The sequence below is a fragment of the Poecile atricapillus genome, chromosome 1 (assembly GCF_030490865.1).
Source record: "Poecile atricapillus isolate bPoeAtr1 chromosome 1, bPoeAtr1.hap1, whole genome shotgun sequence".
Classification (NCBI taxonomy): Eukaryota; Metazoa; Chordata; class Aves; order Passeriformes; family Paridae; genus Poecile; species Poecile atricapillus.
In genome coordinates, this window is record NC_081249.1 from 145,993,485 (window position 1) to 146,018,386 (window position 24,902).

Sequence of the window (24,902 nt, forward strand, 5' to 3'; positions counted from 1 at the left end):
TATACATTGAGAAAATTTTAAGCAAATACAGGGTTCTGGCATAGAAGTTAAAAAGTAGAAGGAGAACCAGGCACATGGTGGAAGTGGAATGGAACTGAAATCCGACTTGCTTCACTTTGCATCTCTTCCCTTCACCTAGACACTCCCCAGTTTTGTGGGCTGGATATTTTTTTCTTGAATATGTAATGGTGCCTGGAATAACACTGTATGTATGTGGTAAGGTCATAAATGATGAGCCTAGGCTGCTGAAACAAGGGCCAGAGAGAACTTTACCACCGACTTCAGAAGGATTACCACTGGGCTTTCTCAGCTATTGCTTTTATTGAATGAAACCTCTCTGTTAATATGCTTGCTGGTATGGTGTAGACAAGCTCTGAGATGGCCATTTGTTTCAGCAAAATGTGTTATTAGAGTCCCCTCCCCGCATTGTTTTGCCTTTGAGCTTTTACATTAGTTATTCATTTTGAGTTCCAGTTTGCCATTTTACAGACCTCAGCTTAGGCTCTTGATTGAAGACAGAGACTCAGTTTGCTGCCAGCTGATGCATGGAGCAAACATAAACTACACCCAGAGTCAGAGTCCGGACAATGCTGGGGCACCACTGTGTTCTCTCCTGCCTGCTTTGCCTTTCTTTGGTTAACTCTTGCAATGATATTTTGAGATGGGCCCTGAAATAATAGTTCAAATACCATAAAACTATGGAGTTTTCAAAGTTTGGCTCTTCCTGCAATTTGCCTCTTCTGCATGGCAAACAGTTTTTCTGAATCAAATACTCAAGCAAACATTGTATTGACCCCACTGGGAGTCATCTTATAAAAACTGCAAAATCTGCCCAGTGTGTTTTGTGATGCAACATATGTAAATGTTTCCAATAAGCACCGATTTCATATTCTATTTTTTTTTTCTAATTTATATGAAATTTGTAGCTATAAGTAACGTATGAGGGCACATGCATGAGTTCATGCTCACATGGCATTGTTTTGACAAACCTCACGGTGCAGGAATTCAGCTGGGATGAGTTTTTGCTGACTAAGCCATTACAATAAACCCCACCAATCCTTATTCTCTTCTACCGGTGTTGAAAAAAACCCAACCTGTATTAATACCATAGAATACTAAAACTGAGTCAGAACTATTTTGGTGTCCCTGTCTATGAATGCTAAGTTGCCAAATTCAGAGAAGACAAGCTGTAATAACATTTAGAAAAAACCCCAGCTCTTGAGATTTCCAGGCCTGATAGCTCTGTTAAGTGGATGCTGCCAGCTCATACCTTTGACTTATTCTTTTGGTCTCTGGCAGCTCATAAGATTTTGGACCTTCATGTAGCCTAGAACTGATATGAGAAATGTGGGAAGATATGGGAAGAGGCATATGCATTTTGTGGAAATAAAGATTATTTTATTTGCTATCTAATCCTGCTCAGGATCTTAGCAGTATGTAACTTAATAATGGAATAAATGCAATGAAAAATGCAATCTTTCATTCTTTCCAGAAGTTATTGCATTGCTGACACCCCATGTGTATCGTTTAGACTTTTGAAAATGTCTTTTCTGCCATGCTGTATATGTTTGTGGCTCCCTACAAATAATTAGCAATAGATCAAGGTAATTAGAACAGGATTTCATAAGCAAAAGTCTTAACCTCTTCAGTAGAGACAGCTATCTAAGCTGAATGATGAGAGTTATTTAATAATGTTCCCAATAAGAAAGATTTACAGTGTTCAGTGCCTTTCTTTTGGATATGATTTTTCTTATCCTATTTGTTTGCTTTGTTCATTTATGGCTTCCACAATCAGTTGAAACTGAGTCTGTTGGGCTATATTTTCAAGGAACTACAGTGCAAGCAATGTTGGAAGTTTGGTTTGTGCTGTTACTGTTTTTTTCTGAACACACACTTTTCTGTCTGCTTGCGTTTGTTTAGTTTTACTTTGTATTGCCTTTCCCTCTGCAGTCAGCCCTGCCCTCGTGGATTCCAGCAGCCTTCAAGCAAGACATTTCAGAAGAAGACTGAGAGAAGCCCAGATGCTTTGATACTTCTTTCCTTGCCCTGTTTCCTCCATACCCGAGTTCCATCTGGCACAGGAGCCTGGACTGTGGGAAGCTGGCTGCCGACTGTTGAGAGAAGTTCTGGGGATGCCCTAAGCTGGTGCAATACAAAGAAGTTTTTTGAAGTCTTGATTTCACTTTCTTTTAAGTTTGTGTATAAACCCAGGTCAGACTGGAATTGATCAACAATAGAACTGACTGAAAGACAAACAAACTGAAAAAAGACAACTATTTTATTTATTTCGATATTTAAGAAAGAAGTGCTGAAGTTGCACAGTATTTTTGTTTGAAATACATTTTACTTCAAATTTTAAATGCAATTTTGTGAAGACATGAAATTTTAAAAAGCACTTACTGTAAAATAAAGACTGAATATTTACTTTAAAGAAAAAACTTTTTTTAAATAATGAAAATAAAGGTCAACTCTGCTCTCTCTCTTACTTTTAAGAAGCCATTCATACATGTGCTGGGTATCTTTGTTTTTTGAAAATTGGATGTGGTAAGTGAAGATTGTTCTGGTTTATTTTCTCCTTAATAATATTATCCTGTTAGATGCTTAAAACTTACTTTGCTGTACTGTGTTAGGCACAAATCTGAACAGAAACTGTTGGAGTAGCAAAGACCAGGCTCAGTGCTTGAGTTTTTTTTGTAACCAGATTTTGTGTCCATTTCAAAGGACTGTCTTCTCCCAGTAGGATTGATGTGTCTCTTCTGCATGGTAAAAGATGTTTTCTTTTGAGCAATTCTGTGAAATACTTCTGCTGAAAGAGGGGCTTAAGAATTGAAAACAATTCTGTCCACTTTTTTTTGCTTTGGTAAATCCACAGCTGATTGCGAGTTTGTTGTAAGGGAAGTATCTAAACGTTAGGTGCTCTTGGCATGGATCTTGCTGTCAAGGATGATGTCATGTGTAGAAAACTTGCACACTTCAGCCCATTCTGAAGTGGTAGTGGACTTTGAAAAGCATACAGGTGCAACTACACATCTGCAATAAGCAACAGGGATTACTATGCAGGAGAAAAATATGAGTTCCCACAGCTGCAATCCTAAATTGTCCTGTGAGGCAGCGGGGAGGGATGGCCACATCCCAAATTCTGAGTCCTTATGCATTTTCCTGGTGAAAAAGGCATTCTTCTCCATGCAAGCACCGGAGGGTTCTGTTGGCCGCCAGATCTGCTTGCAGTGGAGAGCACAGGTCTGTTCAGTGTCATATGTGATGCACTCTGGTAGGGATGCACGATAGCCTTGTATTCTAGGAGATGAGTATTGGACTTGGCTCTGTCTGGCACCCCTGTTACAGAGGAGAATCAAACTGAGGGCAAACCACACCACCAATTATTGGGATTGACCCTCAGGGCACAGGCAGAAAAAAAGTGTTTTTGCTAACATGGCTTACTTTGGCTTTCAGAATGAAAAAACTATGTCTACAAAAATGCATGCTGACTAGGTGAAGCTGACAGAAAACCTGATACTGTTGTGTATGTTGTGTTTCCTGCATACCCAGAACACAAACTCACATCACTGAGAGGTTTCCATGTGCCAGTAGCAGCAAATTGTTCACTCCCTTTCTCATCTTCCACTTCTTCCCTGATTAAAACATAAATTAAAAAATAACCATGTAAGGTAGTCCTGCTCCAACTAAATTCAATGAGAATTTGTGTCCTAATTGAGTTCTTTAGCAGGATAGGTTTGCTTTGCTCATGTTGTTGCTTTCTAAACTTGCAATGGGGAACTGCCTCTAGAGAAAAAAAAAAAAAAAGAAATAAATTTTCATTTCATCAAAATATAAGACGCACAATTGTAATGAAGATTTGAAAACTGTAGGGTCTGTGTTCAGTTTGTGTAATATTCCTTCCAAATAAAAGTTCTGCTTCCAGCATCCCTACTGTATATTCCTCTGTAAATATTACTTTCCCGAAGCAATTCCACAGTCTTTTTTAGTGGAAATAATCTTCTTTTAAAAAGACATTGTTGAGTAACATATATGTACATTTACTTTTCTAAGCTCTCCATTGTTTATAATACTCTCTTTGAAGCTTAAAATAAAACTTCCTCCTCTATTGATTTCGTTTCCCTTTTCCATTTTGTAAATTATGGCTTTTATCCCTGGATTTTGTTTGGTATTTCCTAATGAACCATGACATTAACCAGGAATTATCTTAATTTTTCTCTTTTACTTTCTCTTCTCCATTCATTGGACTGCAGAAAATGGTCCTGTTGCTTGCTGTAGTGAAGGTAGGCAGGAAATAAAAAAGTGCTTCTCTACAGGACTCATTGTAAGAGAGCTTTCTATCATTTGGTGATAATAGAGGATCTTCCTAAATGTGTTTGTATTTTAATAGCCTTCTTAATGAGATTAATAGAGTTGCATTAAGGTAGTTTGCAGTCAAAGGCGGAGTCTAAGCTATATGATAGCTGTTTGCATAGATTTTAGTGACATTGCCTTAAGGAATCTTGCCCCTATGTATCCTGTTTCCAGTCCAGTCACTGGAGTAACTAGAAGCTGTGGTTCCCTTTGCATTTCACAGTGCTGGCATGAACGTTCCCTTTCCCCTTACATGTATTAGGTTAACAATATGGCCGTACAGAATGAAAAGAGAAAGAGGAAATACTGTTTCAGATGGTATGCTATCTTTCTAGGAAACTCTGTGTGTGATCTCTTCGCTAATGTGTTGTTTTTTATAAAGCTCTGTTATACAGATGGCCTCCTACCTGCCTGATTCTTAACATCTGTGTGACAGACTGTGTGTCTTTGTGGCAGATAATTAACTATTCTTGGTCTTCTTTTATAGCCTTTCCCTATAAATTTTTTATTTTTCACAGGTGTAATTTAAATTTCCATTAGTATTTTGGCTTTCCACTCCTTCTTTGAGTCAATACAACTTAAAAACTTCACTGCTTGCATTCAGACCTTATCTTTACCTGTGCAAGGCCTTTGGCTGATTCATTGGAGCAAGAAGGAAACAAAAAGGAAGTTTCAGCTACCTTTTCTGTCACTGGGCTCTTTGCAACCTGTTTGGGATCTGATAGAGCAGCTCGTGGACTCCTCAGTGGATTGTCCTCAGCTGTTCTGTGGCTAAAAAAATCTTTCCTTCCTTTTCACTTGTGCACTGGGCACCAGAGGCAGCTGAAAAGGTGGGGCAGGTGCCAGCTATCTCTGAACCATGCTGAGAAGGCAGCTGTGCTAGTCTTACAGTGCACACAGAGGGAGCGGATTGCTGCTTTCATAGCCCCCCCTAGATTCTTCCATTTTCCCACTGTGATTTGATCTCAGATATTCCTACAACTGTCTGAGTTGCAGGCTTAGAGAACTTCTTTCTCATAAGGATTTCATAGGGATGGATAATCTTTTCGTACCTGAAAACTGAGAAAGGAGGGGAGGGTTTGTGATGGCTCCTGGTCAGTGCTGCTGTTTCTGTTCTTCTCTAAGCTCCTCTTGAGCTTTCTGCTGTGCTGGAGAGGACAGAGAGACCCTGGACTGAGGGCAAAGCTGAATGCTTGAGGAGGGAAGGAGGGAAGGAGGGAAGGAAGGAGGGAGGGAAGGAGGGAAGGAGGGAAGGAGGGAGGGAAGGAGGGAAGGAGGGAAGGAGGGAAGGAGGGAAGGAGGGAAGGAGGGAAGGAGGGAAGGAAGGAAGGAAGGAAGGAAGGAAGGAAGGAAGGAAGGAAGGAAGGAAGGAAGGAAGGAAGGAAGGAAGGAAGGAAGGAAGGAAGGAAGGAAGGAAGGAAGGAAGGAAGGAAGGAAGGAAGGAAGGAAGGAAGGAAGGAAGGAAGGAAGGAAGGAAGGAAGGAAGGAAGGAAGGAAGGAAGGAAGGAAGGAAGGAAGGAAGGAAGGAAGGAAGGAAGGAAGGAAGGAAGACTGCCTAGGTAATCTCCCATTCTAACATCCATTGCCATTTTCATTGTCTCCAGTGTGGTGATGCAGAGTACAGAGCAAGACATTTCTGCTAAGGTAGCCAGCAGTGAACGTGTATGTTGAAATTGGCCTTTATGGATGCCTGTCAACACATTGTTTAGATGAATGGGATCCTTCCCACCACGGCAGTGCTGTTTTTACAGGCTATCAGACTCCAAGGAATGTCTCTACATAAGTCTTATTGCTTTAAATATTTTTGTGCTTTTTATTATTTTTTTTTAAGCCACAGGCCTGGAATTAGAAATGTTAAAGAAAAAATTTAGTTTTGCAGAAATTATCTGAACAGATAAGCCCCTGAACAGATTTATGCTGATATAAATAGGTCTTATTTTCCTGTTTGGAGAATGGCTCTTGCCATTGATAGTGAGGGACGGCAGCAGAAGGGACTAAAAGTGTCTTTCAGCACTGCAGCAGTTAATGGGTGCCCCAAAAGCTGTGTTTCCTTGCACTGAGACTGAGCTGAAGGCTGGCAAGGCTGAGGGCTGGAATCCTGTTTTCTCTGGGTGGTGTGAAAATGGCATCAGCTAATTTGCTTTCGCCTGAACTAGAATACTGCACTGGTTTAAGATTTACTCCAATTTTTTCTCTGCAATCAGAAAAAAAAATTTAATTAAATTTGCATCTTGGATTTGTGAGCCCTGCTTGTATTTAAATCCATCAGCCTATAGATGATAAAGAAAACCCATAACACTTTCTCTCTAAACCCAAGCTTTTAATTCTCATTAGCAATGACATAGACTTCTCTGTACCCCATCCCATCCCTGGTGTTGAAGATGGATGAGTAAGACCTCAATTACATAAGGCATGCATAACAGAGCACATAAGCAATCACTACTGCCCTTAGCTTTGGCTGGGTATGTCCAAACTGTGGCTTGATGTTTTTAAGACCTCCATTATCCCTTGGAAGTTATTGTATAAAGACTGTATTTTCTTTGCTGCACTAAAGATGGACATTTGCCACAGTTAAGCACTAACTCAATAATTTCAATAATGTGAGAGGCATCCATCTGTGGCACCTCACCAGTGTATTTTTGAAGACATAACTACATTTTCTGCTGTTTTAACAAATGCTCTTGAAGTGTGTGTTAGAAATTTCTACTATCACATCTGTTATTTCATGGTATTTTGTTTTTGCAGCCTGTAATTCTTCATGATTCTATGGAGGGGGGGTGAATCATGATGGGAGAAAGATGGCATTTACCTTCACAAAAGCACAGATTTCTGGAACCACAGTTGTGGCTAATATTGCCATCCCTAATTAGATTCAGGTTTGCTTAATATTGCCTAAGGCAGCTGTGGTAACTGAATGATCTACAATCCAGCCACAGTACTACTAAGGAAAAGTCAACATGATTTGAACACTGAATCCGGGCAGTGGGCTGAAGCTCTTGGAACTTCTGCTGCCTGCCTGAGATAGCGTGCAGAGGGTACTTCTTTTTTGGCAACTCAGCTGATGGATGGTATCTTGTGAGTAGAAACAGACACAGCGTCCCTTCAATGTCTTAAAACTGAGTGGCTTGGGTTTTTTTGGAGTGGGGTTTAATTTCTCAGTGCTGCTCATCTTCCATAACCAGTTCTCAGTAGAACCTAGTTTATATCTAGGTTTGCATAGGTATTAAGAGTAATTTTTCACCTGGACTGAAGCCTCTTCCATTGCATTTCTTAAGTCTTTGCTGTTACGTGTCCTCATGTCAGTGGCTTCTTTGTGGACTGCAGGAAGTGAATGAAGATGACCAAATATTTTGATACAGCCTCCTGTTTTGAAACTTTTGAATAGAGATGTTAAGTAATGGTGGTGATAGTTTTGTCAAGCATTGCCGCAGACTTGGCTTGCTATTTTGTATTTCTTTCCATAGCCAATAGGCATTAAATACTTCATATGATGATTTCAGGAATGAGTATTGAGGCCAACTCCCCAAGGTGAGAGGAAATCATTGGATGGGAAATAGTAGAAAGCTGTCCTGTCATGAAAGGGGTATTTTTATTTTAGCGTTAACCAGTGTGACATAGATTTCAAATTCATGTAGCACTTTGTGTAGCAGAGTTTGCATGGAATGGTTTTAAGTCTATGTTTGAGAAATTAATTTTCCCCTGTTGGTAAAAATCATAGTTGCTTCACATCAGTCCTCTGCTGGGAGTGGCTTAAATGTGTTAAACAACACTAAAGTCTTCCCAGCCCTTTCCCCAGGCTCAAAAACTTGTTTTACAGTACAGTGAATTCTGGGTCAGAAGTCTCATCTATTGCTGGAATATCTGGACTTTGGATTCCTAAAGAGAAGGTTCCAGGACTCCTCAGATCTTTCTATATTGACTGTGTCTCTAAATGCATCCATCAGCCTAGGGGCTTAGGATAGTTTTTAACTGTCCACAAACTCTCTCTAGCTTGAATTTGCTGTTGTACTGTTCAAGCATGCAGATGGTCCAGAGTTGTATATTCCTTCATCTGGAGAAAAGGACCTTCCCCAGCTTAGGGGCTGTCATTTTCCTTGCAGCTTCCTCATTAATTAGCTCTCCAAGACCTTTTCCTGACGTTCATTAAGGACAAGGTTTTACAAGTACTTAGTTAGCTGAAAGAACAGAGATGAATTTCCTAAGGATGTCGATAGCCATTATATTCCTCTGTGACTGTTTACATATTTACAGGTCTGGAAATATGTGAAGAAGAGTTACTCTCCATTAGTCTCAGTGCAGCTATCACTGAGAATTTCCAGACATCTTGTGGGTGGTGGGATCCCAGCTGACAAGTGAACACTGCAGGTGATGAACACCCTCAACAATTGTTAGAAGTGGAAGGATTTGGGGTATCCAGAGCCTGGTCAGACCAACCTATGAGAGGATTTCCCAACTTCCTGGCCATTAAGAGAACCACTGAGCAACAGTCCTGCTGGCCAATGGAGCAGCCAGCTAAAAGCAGGGTCAGAGGAGTCACAGATTGTTGTAGCGCTGTGGAAAGTAATTTTCTTTAAAGAAATACAATAATATTCTACTTTTGTATAGGCTTTGTTAAACAATTCCTTTGGTGCTGAAAAATAGCAAGACTAGTGAACAGTTTAATGAGGGACATTAGTGTCCACTGCCATGGAACTAGCTGATTTCTTGTTTAGTCTGATGAGGTATTTAGCTGCTATGAGTTATTGGTTGCTTAGGTTAAGCAACACTACACACTTGTTACAGGTTAAGGAATGGCCAGGACTTAACTGGCCAGGACTTAATCTGGGGTGGAAGGTGTGGTGAGCTCTAAGAAAAGAGATCATGGATTTTAATCAGGTGGTCTTCCACTGGAAAAAAAAAAAAAAAGCTACAGTTTTAATCTCTGGCAACATCTTTTTTTGACATTTACTCAAAAAGGCCATTGAAACAACTGAACTGAAAAATACCATGGTGAGGATAGAAGATTCTGGTGTGATTCAAAATGAAACACAATCTTTCCTTCTCAATGAAATGACCCTTTCCCACTGCCAACTGTGCACAGGCTTGAATGAAACATTTCATTTGTGACTTTTTTTCTCTTTCTTAAAAACAATTCCCTTGAGTTCACTTTTGAAGCAAGGTATTGCTCCAGAATGAAAGTCCAACTTCTTATTTGTGAGACACTGGTACAAAATGTCTCAACCTTTCTGAAAATCAGTTTTTCGCCCTGCCAACTCTTAATCCTTTTTTCCCTCCCACTTACTTTTGACTGAAACTACTTTGTTCAAATTCACTCCTTCACTCAGATGTTTAGATCACCTTGAAACTGCATTTTTTAGAAAGTAAACAAAGACATTTCACTCCCTCCTACCACGCTCATATGATGCTCTTCAGCATGTGGTTATAGCACTTACTTCTCTCTAGATATTGATGTTACTGGGAGTTTGGTAGGGAAGCGAAAACTGGCTGTCTTGTTGATGAAATCTCTATTGACACTTAAAAATTCCCAACCAAACAGGGGCTTTAACTGACAGAGAAGGGGAAAAAAAATCAGTGTTTTCCAGCTTCTGGCACTGCATTACAAACAATGGAGAATGTGCATGGGGATCACTGCCTGTCTGGCAGATGAAAGGGATTCTTTAACTCAACAAGGGACTGAAGTAACTTGCTCCAAATTGGTCTTGTTTGTGTTGAGTGAGGCAATTCTACTTATGTCTGAATACAGAGTCACATTAACAACAGTGTAAATTATGCTTCTGAGAGAAAGACAGACCTCATGCATTTTCAGCATGTTCACATCAATTATCAGTCATTTACCCATCAAGTGCTGAATATCTTTACCTAGATCGTATGTGGTTACCTCATGTAAGAGCAACGAGGTCACTGTCTATGCAATGGCATGGTGATTTCTGCATAGTTAAGTTTCTTTAGTATTAAAATGATGACATTTAAATAATTTCTCTGAAGTTTGCCATTTGATTTGAAATTTCTGGAACCATGCTGTCAGGGAAGTACTCTAGAGCCATTCCTTAATCTTTCTAGAAAGTTAATCCAGAAATTTTCCCCTTTCCCCAAATCAATCAGCTTACCCTGTTTCCAAGTGACAGTTGCGTTTATGAGATGTCTGTTCCGTGACTCATGGGTAAAATCACCTCTGAAGTTCTCCCCGCAGTCCTTGATGCTTGAGGAGGACCACAGTGGTGTGATGGGGTTGTCTTGATGCTCTCTGACCCGACTGGGTGAGCATGGCCTGTTTTTAGTGAAGAGGTGTCCATGTCATGACACATTGCTTTCATCGTGCTCTGCTGCAGAATCCCAGCGGAGAAGCCCCTGTTGGAGTGCTCTGGAGAGATGATGTGTCCCATCCACTGCTGCCACTGGCTCAGGTTAGACACCCTTTGTTGGGTCAGTGTGAAAACTCCGGAATCTTTTCATATGCTGCCTTGATATCATGGGCAGCACCAGGCAGCCCTGCAGGCGTGCTGCCATCTGTGGCTGTGTTAGCAGGGCAGTTTAAAGCCAGAGGCACTGGGGAAGGACTAGGTATTTGGACAGCAAATGGGGGCTCAAGCAGGTAGCAGAATCCTTGTTCATGTTAAAGAGAGGGGAGGAGGGGCAGCGCTGATACCTTGTTTTATGGGGGGTTTTGACAAAGGCACTGTGCTGAAGGAAGGCTATTCAGGCTGCCATTTCCCTAGCATTTTAAATACTACCCCACTCCTCTCATTATAGCTGGGGATTTTGGCTCTCCCAGGGGGGAGGAGATGTTCTAAATGGGCTGCCAGGGAGGTGGATTTAATGCACTAGGAAGAGCTGGCTTCACCAAGTTAAAAAGCAAAACAAAACCCAATCCTCCATTCCTATTTTTAGTGTTTATGACCAAGTATTTTTGCTTGGTTGCTCATTTTGAAAGGGTTTAGTGAGCCTGCCAGTTGATTGAAAGCTCTGTGGTGTGTGAGCTGGCCTGGCTGGGGAGCCTGCAGTGCATAGCGACGAGGTCGGAGCTGTGCCGGAGGTTTTTTTCCACTGCAGTTTGTTGAAGGGTAACGAAAATGTCCCCGGGGCAAAGGGGATGTTGGCTTTCCAGGTTGTGGTGATTCATCTTGCCTGGATAAGCAGTCTTCCTCCCACTCCTGCATTTTCATCTCCAGCTACCTCACCCCCACTTCACTGTGCAACCAAATGCAAAGCCAGCCCCTCACACGCAGGGGTTTTGCTGGGGGTCTCCGGCAGCAACCCCGGCGAGCCGCACCGCCTGGGCAGCATTAGCATTCAGTGCTTGTCCTCCTGGCCAGTTCATGTTCTATAAATGGGTTTATTCTCGTCATTAGGAGCGATGTCCCCGGCATATGGAGTCCGTGCGGTGCCTGCAGGCAGGTTTCCTTCCTGTTGGTGTTGGTGAGCAGCCCAAGCGCCTCCTGGCAATTAGCAGATCGTTACCCATAATGCAGCGCGGCAGGCGGCCTGGTGGTTTTTCTGGAGGTCGCCGTGACCTAATTCACCCCCAGGAATTGTACAGCGCTGGCATGACTTACCAATGCATTAACAAGCTGATGCTTCGCTACAAGGTTATTTGAGTGCTCCCACATTATTTTTCTTAGGCAAGAAATAGCCATTTTGTCTAGCGGCCAACAGTGGTTAATAGGGGCTAGTCTGGAAGAAGAGGGAGCCGAGTGCTGTCTGGTTTCGAGATGCGGCATCTCCTTTGGCTTTAAGGCTGGGACGCAGTTTCTCATCCCCCAGGATGCAAATGTGCAGGCTCAGTTTGCCAGCTCAGCTCTGCGTTAGCACAGCGTGTTCGCAGTGAAAAGAGCAGCGCGTGTCAGGTGTGCCTGAGTCCCCACGGCTGGCCTTCAGAGGGGAGGACAGAGGGACGCGCCTGTGTCCCCGATCTGCCCCAGTCCAAGTCCCTGGGAGATAAGAAATGGAGGTGCAGATTTCAGCCTGTCCCAGGCATTTTTGGAAGGGCAGGTATGCCTGGCCGGAGGGGGATATCCACCGAGCAGCAGAAACCCTGGCAGGGCTCATCCTCTCTCTGGCAAACCTGAGCACAGGGCAGAGGGCCTGGCTGCAGCATCACCAGCCCAAATCAGGGTATTCTCCCAGGGCAGTGATTTGTGTGCACCAAAGTTAATTACTGGCAGTTTTTAAAGCTTTTGAAATCTCTGATTTATTTATTTTCATTTCTCCCTGCTAAGATACGTATGGCTGGATTGTGCATGCTGAGGAAGGGGTGTACTCAGGGAGAGGCACACACAAACCAATTGCAGTAAAACTGTTTCAAAACATATCTCAAGCAGTTTTCCTGTAAGATATGGGGCATCTGCTACCACGGGGATGGTGTGTGGAGAGTGATTTGACTGACAAACCATTAGAAAACCCAGAATAACTCACTCCTGGCTTGTCCCTTTGCATGCTCCAGAGGTCACCCCTGAATCCCATCCAGTTCCTCCTGCCACCCTGTGCCAGACAGAGTTACACTGCCTTGTGCACAGCTGATCTCCCTGTGTGCATGTGGGTCTGTGCACATGTGGGCATACATATTTTGTTTTTGCACATGAGTGGCCTGAGCCAAGTTTTGCTCTTCGTATACCCTCTGTAACCCAGACTCCTTATCCCTGCTGATGCTCTTGATGCTTAAAATGGTTTCAGAGGAAATTATGCAGTGTTGTGGAGTCAAAGCTGTGCATGAGTAGAGCTGGTTAGGTGGACCTTCCTCAGGCAATGAAATTTTCTGGAGAGTGCCTAGAGGTGAGGGGTCTTTTGGCAGGAGCTTACTCCTTTGCTCCTTGTGCCCTTTGGTGTTTGCACAGCTAAAGGAACAGCAGGGCAGTGCAGGAGAGTGAGCTGCAAGTTCTACCTGTCCTACACCACCATTTTATAACTTCCCCAAGATCCCTGGCCTTGCTTTCAAGCACAGGTCTGTTCTGCTTTCTCCAATTACACCTGCCAAACTGCAGCTGGGGCTGAACCACTACCATTTACACAGGGGTTTTATTTGTCCCTTGGGTGAACAATTAAAGTGGGCTCTCTTGTATCAGTGCCAAATATTTGAGCAATTGCTTGTAATTTATCTAAGTTCTTCCACTGGAACTGGCAGTACTGAGAAGCAAACCACCACCTCCGGAGTGCAGCTGGCCACCAGTCCTTGTGCTAATGCAGCAGAGTGCCCCTTCTCTTTCTGTGGGCTCAGTTTTAGCTCTGTCCATGCTGGCCAGAACAACTGTACAGCCAGAAAATGAAATAATAGGAAGTATAAGCTCTTCTACAGCTGAGCTGTTTCAGAGATCCATCAATTATTAAAGGCATTAATTCTTCCACAATTACTGGCATGTTGTGACATATTAGAATAGAGGAGAGTTGGTCTCTGACCAAATCAGACCGACCAGACTATTCAGTGAAACCACTGAGTCCTTTTGGACTCACTTCTTTAGCAGAGTTGGCAGTGCTGGAACGCTGGGAGAAAGAGCTAGGTTTTCTCACTTGAGTCAGGACACAGAAATTCACAGTGGTGATACTTCCTCTCCTGTCTGATGATAATAAATCCCAATGTGGTGCCTGTGAGACTTTCTTCTGTTTGTCTGTATGTTTTTCTTAAGAAGCTGGATTCAGCAGGGCCTGTACTGAAGGGGGTGAGACAAGAGCTCTTTACCTGCAGCCTCCAACATCTACCCCTGTCCTGGTCTAAAGCTGTTACATTTTTCTGTAATGAAATACTCCTGCTTCTCCATATCACAGAGATAGTGTGGCAAGTGCTGCCTTGGATCCTCACCCCACAAACACTTTTGAAGGCTTCTGTTCACGGTGTGACATATTCTGTCACATATGTGACGTATTAGAGACGTGTCCCTACACTGTAACACCTTCACATTGCAAGATAGGAAGGGCCAGGAAAATGCTGAGAGCTCCACGACCTCATCCCTTAGGAATGTTTGGTCTTCTGAGAGTTGCAGCTTCTTGAGCCCTGGGATTCTGGCAGAGCCAAGCCTTTCAGTGTGCTTGGATAGTCTGAGTTTTAAAGGGCTTTTCCTAATCTGACTGTTGTTGACTCTGCGTATCCAGAAGCATTCCTTCTTAGACAAATGAGGGGTACCTTTTTAAATCATAAAATCGTATCACCTATTAAAATTACAAGCTTCTCTTCTTTTGTACAAGTAATGGTAATAATTCTGTCTAATGATGGCAGTGGCCCCAAAAAAACCCCAAACCTTATTCAGTCTTAGCAGGAGGAAATTACGCATTTTCTTTGCATGTAAACTTCCATTATTTGGATGGGGCCCCTGTGACATAGGCCATTATATCTGTAATATGTATTTATGGTTGTTTAAAGACCTGAAAGTTTATGGAATAAATCTGATGCAATATAGCCAGGAGGCCTGTGGGTTTTCATCACGCTATTGATTAAAAGGCCCACCACTATACTCTGAAGATAATGTAAAGAATTGGAAACTGGGTAAAAATTCCTTTTATTCTGTATAAATAATTTCACATTAGTTTTTTTAAAAAATAGTATTTGCTTATTTTTTTACCCCTCAAGATAATCTCTGCCTTTGTTTAAAAAAGGTTATTGATTAGATTGTTAACTTAAATAGTCTGTGGCGGGTGTGACAGAGCACATGGCTGCAATTAATCTTTCAATGCAGAATCCATTATTGAAAAAGCACTAATGAGCCGTTCTAAGGCCTTCACTGGTCACAGAGCGTCTGGAAGCAGCAGATTGCTCCTGCCCTTTAATGTCAGTTTTGGTCTTTAGTGTTTTACAGCCAGTGTAAGCAGAAGAGATTTTTAGACATTTTTAGGGTATTTATGTATTATCTTTCCCATCAGCCTGCAATTGTATCAGGTACTAGATGCAAGAAATGGTTTCTGAATGTGCTCACCTCCCCACTCCTCTGACCAGATATCTGGTGAACATAATATACAATTAAAGCCAGTGGCATGTGAAACAATGATGTCACTATAAAATATGGTCTCAGTCTCAAAGTTCAGATCCAGAGGAGAGTTTTGACAAAGATGAGGGAGCTTTCAAACCTGATCTACACTTTAAAATATTGCTTTAAGACAAAGGGATGAGCTGTTGAAAACCTCACTGCAAATTTTATTGTCCCTGTCTGTTGTTTATGGCTATTGCAGCATAGCAAAAGTTTAGGTAGAGAATAGTTATGGTAGATTAGAAACTGTCAATGTTAACATATTGCCTTCTCCTTCAACAGAACTGCTCCCAGGGTGTATTTTAGAGGTCTGTCTATTGACTTTGGTGACACCATAAATATGTGTTACTTCCTCCCCCTATTAGATCTGCAGAGCTGATACAGACTTGTGAGAGTGATCCAGGGTTTCCCAGGGTGGAGCCACCACCTGAATTATTAACTGAGGTTGAGCTACAGAGTCTGCTACACACCTTAGTCTCAGCAAATGCTGTTCATCACACAATTAGGTGAAATAAACCTCTTTCTCCATCTTAAACACATAGCAAGAAGCCTTTCAGCTCTCTGGCTTGTGTACTACCACAGTGTCTGTAACTTGAATCACATTTTGGACTGCTCTGTGTACAAAAGAAAATTGTGGCCTGAACTAGCCTTTTTCTTTTTTAGAAAAAGAAAAAAATGAATTTGAATCTACCTGTAGTAGCTTGCCACATGCAGCTACAGGACTTTGTGTTCAGGTATTCTGACACAGAAGGAATGCTAAGAAGTTCTGTGATATGGAGCAGCGATGGTATTCACTAACACTGCCTCAGAAAGTCTTGGATGTGTGAATGTTCTCATAGCATATAAAACACTAGGTTTTGAACAAAAGGAGCAGGAAAATAAAAGAAAGAGAAATAAACTCTTTCTTGAGTTCTTCACTCTTCTTTGAGTGAAGAAGGAGAAACCAGGAGAAAAGGAAAAAAATAATTTTAATATTTTGAGTATCTAGTGGCATGCTTGCCATATACTACAGTGCCTCACCATGCTGATAGTATAAGTAAAAATACTCTTTCCAATGACATTAAGCTGGGGTCATGGTACCACAAGGAATGCTGCTTAATGTGAAAGAGCATCTGACTCAAAGGCTGAAGAAAGACATTCTCTTTGCATTATACATACTATAGGCCCTGGGCTAACAGAGAGCAACCTGCAGCTATGCTTGCTCCACTCTTGTAGTCATAGTATTTGGAGAGAGCCTAAGTGAGTGAATGAATTGGTATGTTCTTGCAAAATATTTCTGCATTGCTACTAAAAAGAAACTACTGTGGCCCTTGCTCTATTCTTAATTTTTCTAAGGAACCCTCAGCCCACAAGAGACCATTTCTTTTAGGCTTGTGGTAGGTGTGGTTCTTAAGAAGTGCTCTGCAATAGAGATAGGATGTATCACTTCAAGGATGAGACACCACTGATGCGAGATGCCACACAGGAGACCTGCAGAGGTGTTTTTGAGGCAAATGAGGAACAAAACAGTCAAGACTGATAACTGGAAGAGAGCAGGAATGGCTATGAAGAGACAGAGATGAAGTAGTGAACAGGACCTGACCCTCATGTTGTATTAGAAAGGGAGGATCTTCAGCTGGAGTCTCTGGAGTCTCTGCAATGAGCAATGTGTGTACACAGGCAAGTGAGCACGTGAAGATGTTCATGCGTTTAGCTGGGATTTGTTTCTGTAAGTTTGATTCCATTGTTTCTGTTTCTTTTCAAATGTGACTGAAGCTATTTAACTCTCTGATTAATTCACCTCCCTATATGAGTTGTTTTCTATGATATATTCCAGCACTGCACAACATTTCTGGAAGCAACTCTCTGCTGGTGGGATGAATTCCTCCCTGATGTGTAGCATGGCACATTTGTTCTATTTACTGGTCTTGGAATAAGGTTTGCATTCAATGTAAATCATATATGGAGGAACATTTCTGTGTCATGTCAGGTTTTGCTAGTTCGGTAGTATCAGAAAGTATGTGATCCTCTCAGCAAGGAAAGGTATCTTTTCACATCTCCTTTTGCTTAGTTGCAGTTTCAAGGTCCCCAGAACTTTAGTTGGTCCACTGTAAATCTCAGTAAAAACTGCCATTTGTTTTGTGCTGGCATTTCAAGGGCTCCAAAACCCTGTGATCTTCTTAGTCCATCTGAGCTCATCAGTATTGTCAAGAGATTTCTTTATTCAAAGGCTTGAGAGTGATATGAGCAATTTCACTGATTCCTTCTTCTCTAAATATATCCTTTATTTTCTCTTCAATTTCTTGAATAATTATGCGTACACAGTTCTTTGCTGGACAGGCTTAGTTGTTGTATTACAGCCATGCAAATACAACTGGAGAACAGAAATTCTTATTACATCATTTGGTGGTATCATTGACACATAAAAGAAGTATATTCCCTACAGCATTACTTCCTTATCCAGCAATTCTCAGCAACTGTTTGCTTCACTAGCTGGAAAATAAAGAAACTTTTCGTAGGGTGGTGATGGGCGCTGTGATGAGACAGCAAAATATTACTGATAGGTCTGGTGATGAAGATGACACATCTGTGCCCACACCTACCATAGACATGCCTTTTTCTCTTATTGGAGAAACAGCCTTTCTTTCTCCACTCTTCAAAAGGTATTTAGGCTGGTGGAAGTGGAAAAGATGTTTTCCCAATCCATTGGTTGTAGTCTAGGAACAGCAGATCGGGTAGAGGCGGAAAACCCCACGCAACTTACGGTGCCAGTTTCTAGAAGAGGCAGGCGGCAGTGCTTGATGTGCGTACCTGTGTTCCTAGTCTTTCTACGGATGAGCAGTTGATTGTCCCTGCCCTGATTATGCACAGTGCTAATGTTTAAGTATGTCAGAGAAGGATTTTAAATATGGGGCTTTCCAAGAAGACAGGCAGGAGGTTATTGCAGGTGACTTAGGCAATGTCTCAGCCAGGTAAGGGTGGTTTGGAAGTACAGTACTTTATTTCAGCGGTGTATTTGTCTTGTTTTGTTTTGCAGAAGGAACACTGATCCTACCTTTGGTTTGTTTGTTTGTTTGTTTGTATTTTCCCCTCCAGAAAGCCTATTGCTGACCCTGCTACTGTGATACCGCTGTTTTGCAAAGCTGAAGTCGACACGCATGTAGGGGCGGGGGTTGTAACTGGCAATTTGTCCTTCCCGATTAGATGTGACTGTTCTGCTAGCTTTCCCTTCTTTATTCCTTTCATTTAGTTCATTGTGGGAGTTGGCTTGGGTTTTTTTTTCCTTTCGGTTTCCTGTTTTGATCCTGGAAGATTAGCTGTGCAATTTGGTTTCTTCTGTGCCAACCAACTTTAGTGGCAGAGCTCTTAAAAAAATTAAAAGCTATATCCTTCCATCCCGTCTTGCATCTTCTCTGTACGCTACTGCTTCCATTTAAGCAAAGTTTACAGAATTGCTCCACCCATTTGGACACCAGGAAGGGAAGCTGTGAAATGGAGAATAACCTAATTTCCACCAGGTCCTTCGTTCCGGTCGAAACAACGCTAATTGAAACTGTAGTCCAATTTCTATTAAGACGGATGGTCTCTCTTTGAAATTGGGTTTGTTTCTGATTTCATCCTTTTTCTTGTTTTCTTAAAAAAAAAAAAGAAATCCCCACAAAAACCAACTCAAAGCCAAACCATTTTTAAGAGCTCTGAATAAAACTGCTTTGCCAATGGGGAATGGGTGGAGATGACTCTGATTTTCTCTTGTGCCCGGCAGCGAAAGGGTTAATGCCTGCTTTCCTCTTTGGTATCTGTTAGTTGCAGCCCATGTTGTGATCAGTCCATGTCCATGTGTGTTTTGTTCCCAAATTCAATACCGGTTAATTAACAAGCAATAAGTGAGCCTTAACAATGACCGTTGTTTCCGATCTTCCTCAGGACACCCGACCTGCCTGCAGTTCACCACAAACATGACTGAGGCTGTTAAAACCTATCAGTGGCAATGCATTGAGTGCAAATCCTGCAGCCTTTGTGGGACCTCAGAGAACGATGTGAGTCCATTTTCCTTTTCATGCGAATAAGCGTCACTGCGAGCTGCTGCCACACCCACCCTTGAGAAGCATGTGGCACTGGTGTGGGTTGTGGTTTTACTGCTGCTGCCATGCATCTCCAAGGAAGAGCCACCCCTGGGAGCAGAGGTGGGCTTCTCCCCAGTGTCCCCATTCAGCCACTGGTCTCTGCTGAAATTACCATGGGTATCATATAGAGCCACTTAAGATGCTGATACTTGTGGTTTGTGTACTTATGCAATAGAAATTAGCTGGGGGCCATGAATTCCTGTTGCAGGGAACTTTCAGTATGATACTCAGAAGTAGATGTGAATACATGATAACCCAAGAGAGGAAAGTATGCTCCTTCTGTCCCTGATTTTCTTTACTTTCTTGGTATGATTTTTTAAACTTAATTACAAGACTTGGGAAACATGGAACTGTCTGAAGTGAGATAGCTAGCCCTCACCAACTCCAGTGATTTCCAGAGCCTGCAGCTGAGCGATGTCCTCCCTATGGGGGTTTGCAGTTAAAATCTGATGCTAAGGGTCCTTGGTGGCCTGTGAGAACCTTGGAAAATTGACAGTGGCTGGAGAACTTTGGAGGTGATTAGCTAACACTATATTCCCTAGAGCAGAATAAATTTGAAGCCTGAGATTTTGTTTGTGCTTTAGCATAAAAAAATCTGTACCCGGGGAGCTGTTCTGCCCTAGGAATCACAGGATACTTCAGAGCAGCTTTTTTCACCCCAAATATATGAAAGAGCTGCAGACCACATGGTGGGGTCATGTAATTTCCATCTGTTTCACAAAAAAAATTACTCAGCTAAGTCTTAGAAAAACTGTCTAAGTCAAAGGTTTCCTCTGAAGGAATGAGATCAGCACATGGTGACACAGGAGCCCCGGAAAACCTGTCCTCTCAGTACAGCATATCCTCGACATAACAGCTTTTATTCCTGCATCATGAGGCCATCTTGGACAGGAATCCCTCCACTTCTCATTGTGATTTTCTAGCTAGAAACTGAACTGTCTTTGTGCTGAGAGAGGCTTTCTGCAGCCTCTCAGGAATATGGTGGCTAATCATGGATGAACAAATGGGATGCTTGTAGCTTTTACATTCCCAGTAGTCTCTTAGTCTCTGTTGTTGCAGCTCTGCATTCCCAGCTGAGCATTGCTGGTTACCCTACTTACGTTTTCATCTTGGCAAGAGACTAATTTACATCATTTTCTCTCTTCTCCTCTCCTTCTCTCCCTGTTTCCCTACTGTCTCTCCAACAAACCTGCCTCAGGACCAGCTGCTCTTCTGTGATGACTGTGACCGTGGCTATCACATGTATTGCTTGAATCCACCAGTCTTTGAGCCCCCAGAAGGTAACAAATGACTGAAGTCTGCTTTGAAAATCACAATAAAGTCTCTGGGGAGAAGGGAAAAATTTCAGAAAGGTGTTCTGAACCATGCAGGGTTAAGGAAACAGTAGCAAAGCAAAGGGAGGTAGCATTGGACAGAAACAAAATTAATAGATGTGAAGCCCTAGTGTGATGTGGTATCCTATTCAGTCTTGCCTGGTCTCCACCTCTCACAGAACATAGCTGTTTTGTGGGTCATGGGTACTTTTGGATGTCCCACATGTCATTGGTCACCTCAGTTTAGTCAACTGAACTGAGCGCCTGTGAAATGTGACTTTGGACTTCCTAAGAAGTCAAAGTCCTGGGTAGAAAGCCTCAGACAGGGAGGTCCTCTCTGGAACATCTGAGAGTCTGTTGTCAGAAGACTGGGTTAAAGGGAACGACTTTCCTTGCTCTATGATATGTTTTTGTCTCGGCAGGGTGAGGGTTTTGCGGTCTTTATTACAATTGGTAGGTAGTTTCGACCTCTGCAAGGGGTTCAGTCTGACTATACTATGACTGGTTGGAGCTTGTCACTTGGCTGTGGAGCAGAGGAACCAGTCTTACCATTGGAGGTTTTCTGACTAAAATCCTCAGAGGATTTTAGCCTCCTGGAGGAGGCTTGTAAGTGTGAGTGACTGTGGTTTACATGAGGGGCAGGACAAGAATAATTACAAATCAATCATGCATTCAGGAGCTAATGTTTGTATCTTTGGTAAAAAGGAAGCTAAATCAGGAGGGGAAAATTTGGAAATGCAGCTAATAATTAGCTAAAGGTTTCTGTTCCATTGGGAAGTGGTTTATTGAAAGTGTGAAAATATATAACACCTCATTGTAATGCACACCCCAGCAGCATTGTAGCTCATGTAGAAAGCCTATGGACACAAAAGCAAGGGCAGCAGAGGCTGCTTCACAAAGCTACAGGCAATTCCAATATTTGGAATATCTGATATACTATTCAAGCCAATCTTGACATAATCTCTGAGTGCCTGGATTTTATGTCATCCCTATAAGAAGGATTTCTTCATTTGCAGGGAGCTGGAGTTGTCACTTGTGCCAGGAACTGCTCAGAGAGAGAGCATCAGCTTTTGGCTACCAGGCCTGAGGAGCTCCAGCAGTCAAGAAACACCTTGCTCCTGGTGTTGCCATACCAGCACAAAATTCCCATCCAGAACACAAAGACACAATCCACATCCAAACGAACGGACACTCAAATACAGGAAGAGGTATCTGTGGTACTCACTGTCACTAATGCCAGACCTCCTGGGCTCTGCTAGGACAGTGTACTTTCCCAATGATCTGGATGAAATCTCTTCACTGCTGTGCATGGTTGCTGCTTGCCATTAACAGGCTCACTTGCATTATGGAAGGGGGAGGGTTGTTAGACTGACACGGAGAAGTCAGTTTTGTGTGGCCTCGTGCTTTCTGTTTAGTCTTTTTTTAAATGAAAAAGTAGTAAGATATTTCCCAAGGAATTGTTGGTGAGTACTTCAGCTGGGAGCAGCACCAGGTGTTTCTCTTCACAGGCTTGACTGGAAAACTCTTTACTGCAACCACTCTGTAGATGCATGGGTGCTTAAGAGGGGTGCTCTGAGAGTTGCATTTAGTTCAATACTTCCCAGTTCATGAACAGCACATTGTCACTTAGAGAAGCACTGATCAAAACTTTTTGGAGTGACACTTTCTCCATTGAATCAAATGCCCTGATTTGGCAGATATTAGGAATCTGTTTTAAGTGTAAGGAAGAGCAGTACTGGTATGTACACACTCAGATGCTTAGAAATGCCTTTGGTATTCAGGATATTCAGGCATACCATCCCACTGCAATGCCAACAATACCTTCCAGACACATAGTTTCTTTTTGTTCAGAAAATTATGATTGAAAAATCTTTTGTATGCAACTGACTTTCTTTTTAGCTCAGAAAATGGAACAAAAGAAAAATCATCATCCTAAATTGATCATAGAAGGTGAAAATTGTAATTTTTTTGAGCAATCTAACGTAAGTTGCAAAAAGGAACAATTTTGGCTTAAGGTCAAATGAAGCACTTTGATTAATTTTTTTTGGAAATTTCTAAACTAAAATGTTCTGCAAATGAAAGCTGCATTTTCTGGGCATTGTCTAATCTGGGCTTTCAGCATTTCCTAAGTGTTACTGTTTTTTGTCAAAGTAATTATCAAGATCTAACTGAATTTCCAAACAATTTTCCCCCAAATTCTCTGCAACCACATTTTTGGCCAATGACATAATTTGTCTAAAAACGTTCCCCAGCTCTAAAGAAAAGAATAATCTGCTGAACCTAATGTGAAAAGAAGAATTTTCATAATGATTAAAAAATTTAAATAGGAATAGTTCTACTTTATTTAAACAAAGATTTACATGTGAAATGAAGAAAATATTAAGTGTGAACATCCATTGAAAAAAAATTATTGCAGTTGAAGATCTTTGAATTATTTAAGATATTACTAGGAGAATAAGTACATCAAATATTTTCTACAAAATACGTCTTTAAGGTTAAAAACCTACCACTCCCTGAACTGCCAAGTAGCCCAGAATAACCAGTTTTTTAGGTATGATGTGTATCATTTTCTATGCATAGATTTAAGTGGGTTAATAATATAAATTTGTGAGAGTGCCAAGCAGCATGTGGCTCATGTTGCTGGTACAAGTAGGTAAGGATACTGAAGATTATATTTGGCATTTTTATATTGGTCAAAACTCTTCTGCAAATGTAAACATCCCCAAACACTTGAAAGACATTGTGAGACAATATTGGTGAGCTATTTTTTCTTCCTTCTCCTGCTAATTACACTTAGTTAGGATGAGCTCTACTGACCTAGTGCACTTTTTCTCATTATTTAGATACTATCTTCCCCTTTTGTTCAGCTTACACACCAAAAGTAGCTGTGTCAGCTACTGGATTCTCCCACCCACTCTTGCAGCCTCTTCTCAGGCTGGAGCAGGAGTATTTTAACATGTTAAGAAAAAAAATATAGAAAGTATTTATACTAATTGTATTGGACCAAGACTCTCCTGGAGCAGCTGCACAGGCTACCTGTAAAATTGATTTAATATCCTATGCTTTCCTATGTCAGCCCTTCAATGAGCTGAGAGCACAAAGAAATTTGAGGATCAAATCTGGAGAGAGCAAAGTGGAAGCCTGTGTACTTGCATCAGGTGTCTGATACCTGTGGGGACAAGGCCCTTGAGCAAATATAAAATAAAGCATCTTCCTCCCAGTCTGGAGCTGCCCTGCCCTGGGGAACACTTGGAGGACACAGATGATCTGCATGAGCATTTACAGCCATCTGTTGGTGTGGCTGAACCCTGCTGATCTGGTATTTTGGGACCATCACATGGTTCAGTCTCATACAAAATCCTGTTGTGGCCAGAAGTGAAGTGTGTATTCATCAGAGACACCACTGGGCTCTCTCACAGTAAATGGGTATTTTGGGAAGAATGACTGGAAATGAGAAGTGTGTGTGCTGGAGGAAACTTTTATGGTGGTGCTGGTGGTGGGATCAGCAGATGTGGGTTAGTGTTCAGGCTGGTCCTCAGCTACCAGTCCTGCTAGACCTAGGGACTTCCACCGTAAAAATGGCCATCACCTTCCAGTGTCTGATGCTTACACTGGCCTTGGAGGAGTAGGACAATGTCTGCATTCCTAAACAGAGAGGACATGCATGATTCTTTGGCCTGTGTATTAAGCAGACACTCATGACTCATCATGTAAGTCTCAGGGAGCCTGGTTGGTGGAACCATCTGGTGCAGAATTTCAGTGGTCTCCATCCCTGTGACAGAGACATTGCTAAAGGAGCTGTGTTCACTGTGCATACCTGCTTTCCTATTTAGTGGTTTTGATCCAGAGCTGTTTTTACCTCCCATAACCATTCTGCAGCCAACAATACCTTTCATGTTCAGAAATACGGCTCCTCCGTGGCCTTGCTGAAGTTTCATCACTAATGAGGTATGACAGAAGGACAGATTGCTAGATCTTCAATGCCAAAGCATTGTTTGCCATCTGAGATCAGTGTGACAGGGTGCATATCCACAGTGGACCAGCTGTGTTTCATCTCTTCAGCTTTATGCTGTGTGCTGTGTAGCCAAGCAGCTCCAGGTAACTTTGGCAGCAGATTAGACACAAACTCTTCCATCCAGAGAACTTCCTCCAGCAACAGCCTCCCTTCTTCACTACCTGAGTCCAAG

At 42.1% G+C, this 24,902-nt stretch overlaps 1 protein-coding gene across 8 annotated transcripts in view; it reads left to right on the forward strand.

Annotated features, from left to right (window-relative positions):
* Positions 1-24,902, forward strand: part of DPF3 (double PHD fingers 3) — a 186,463-nt gene that overhangs the window by 132,831 nt on the left and 28,730 nt on the right. For 3 of the 8 annotated variants that reach the window (XM_058860146.1, XM_058860446.1, XM_058860237.1), the window contains 3 exons: positions 19,203-19,315; positions 20,601-20,682; positions 21,732-22,560. In XM_058860146.1, coding sequence (XP_058716129.1) covers positions 19,203-19,315; positions 20,601-20,682; positions 21,732-21,802 — 266 coding nt within the window. In that variant the 3' untranslated portion in view covers positions 21,803-22,560. Of the gene's footprint in view, positions 1-1,950; positions 4,096-19,202; positions 19,316-20,600; positions 20,683-21,731; positions 22,561-24,902 lie in introns of those variants that run through there. The other 5 variants (XR_009280071.1, XR_009280081.1, XM_058860529.1 and 2 more) reach the window with 3 other exon arrangements.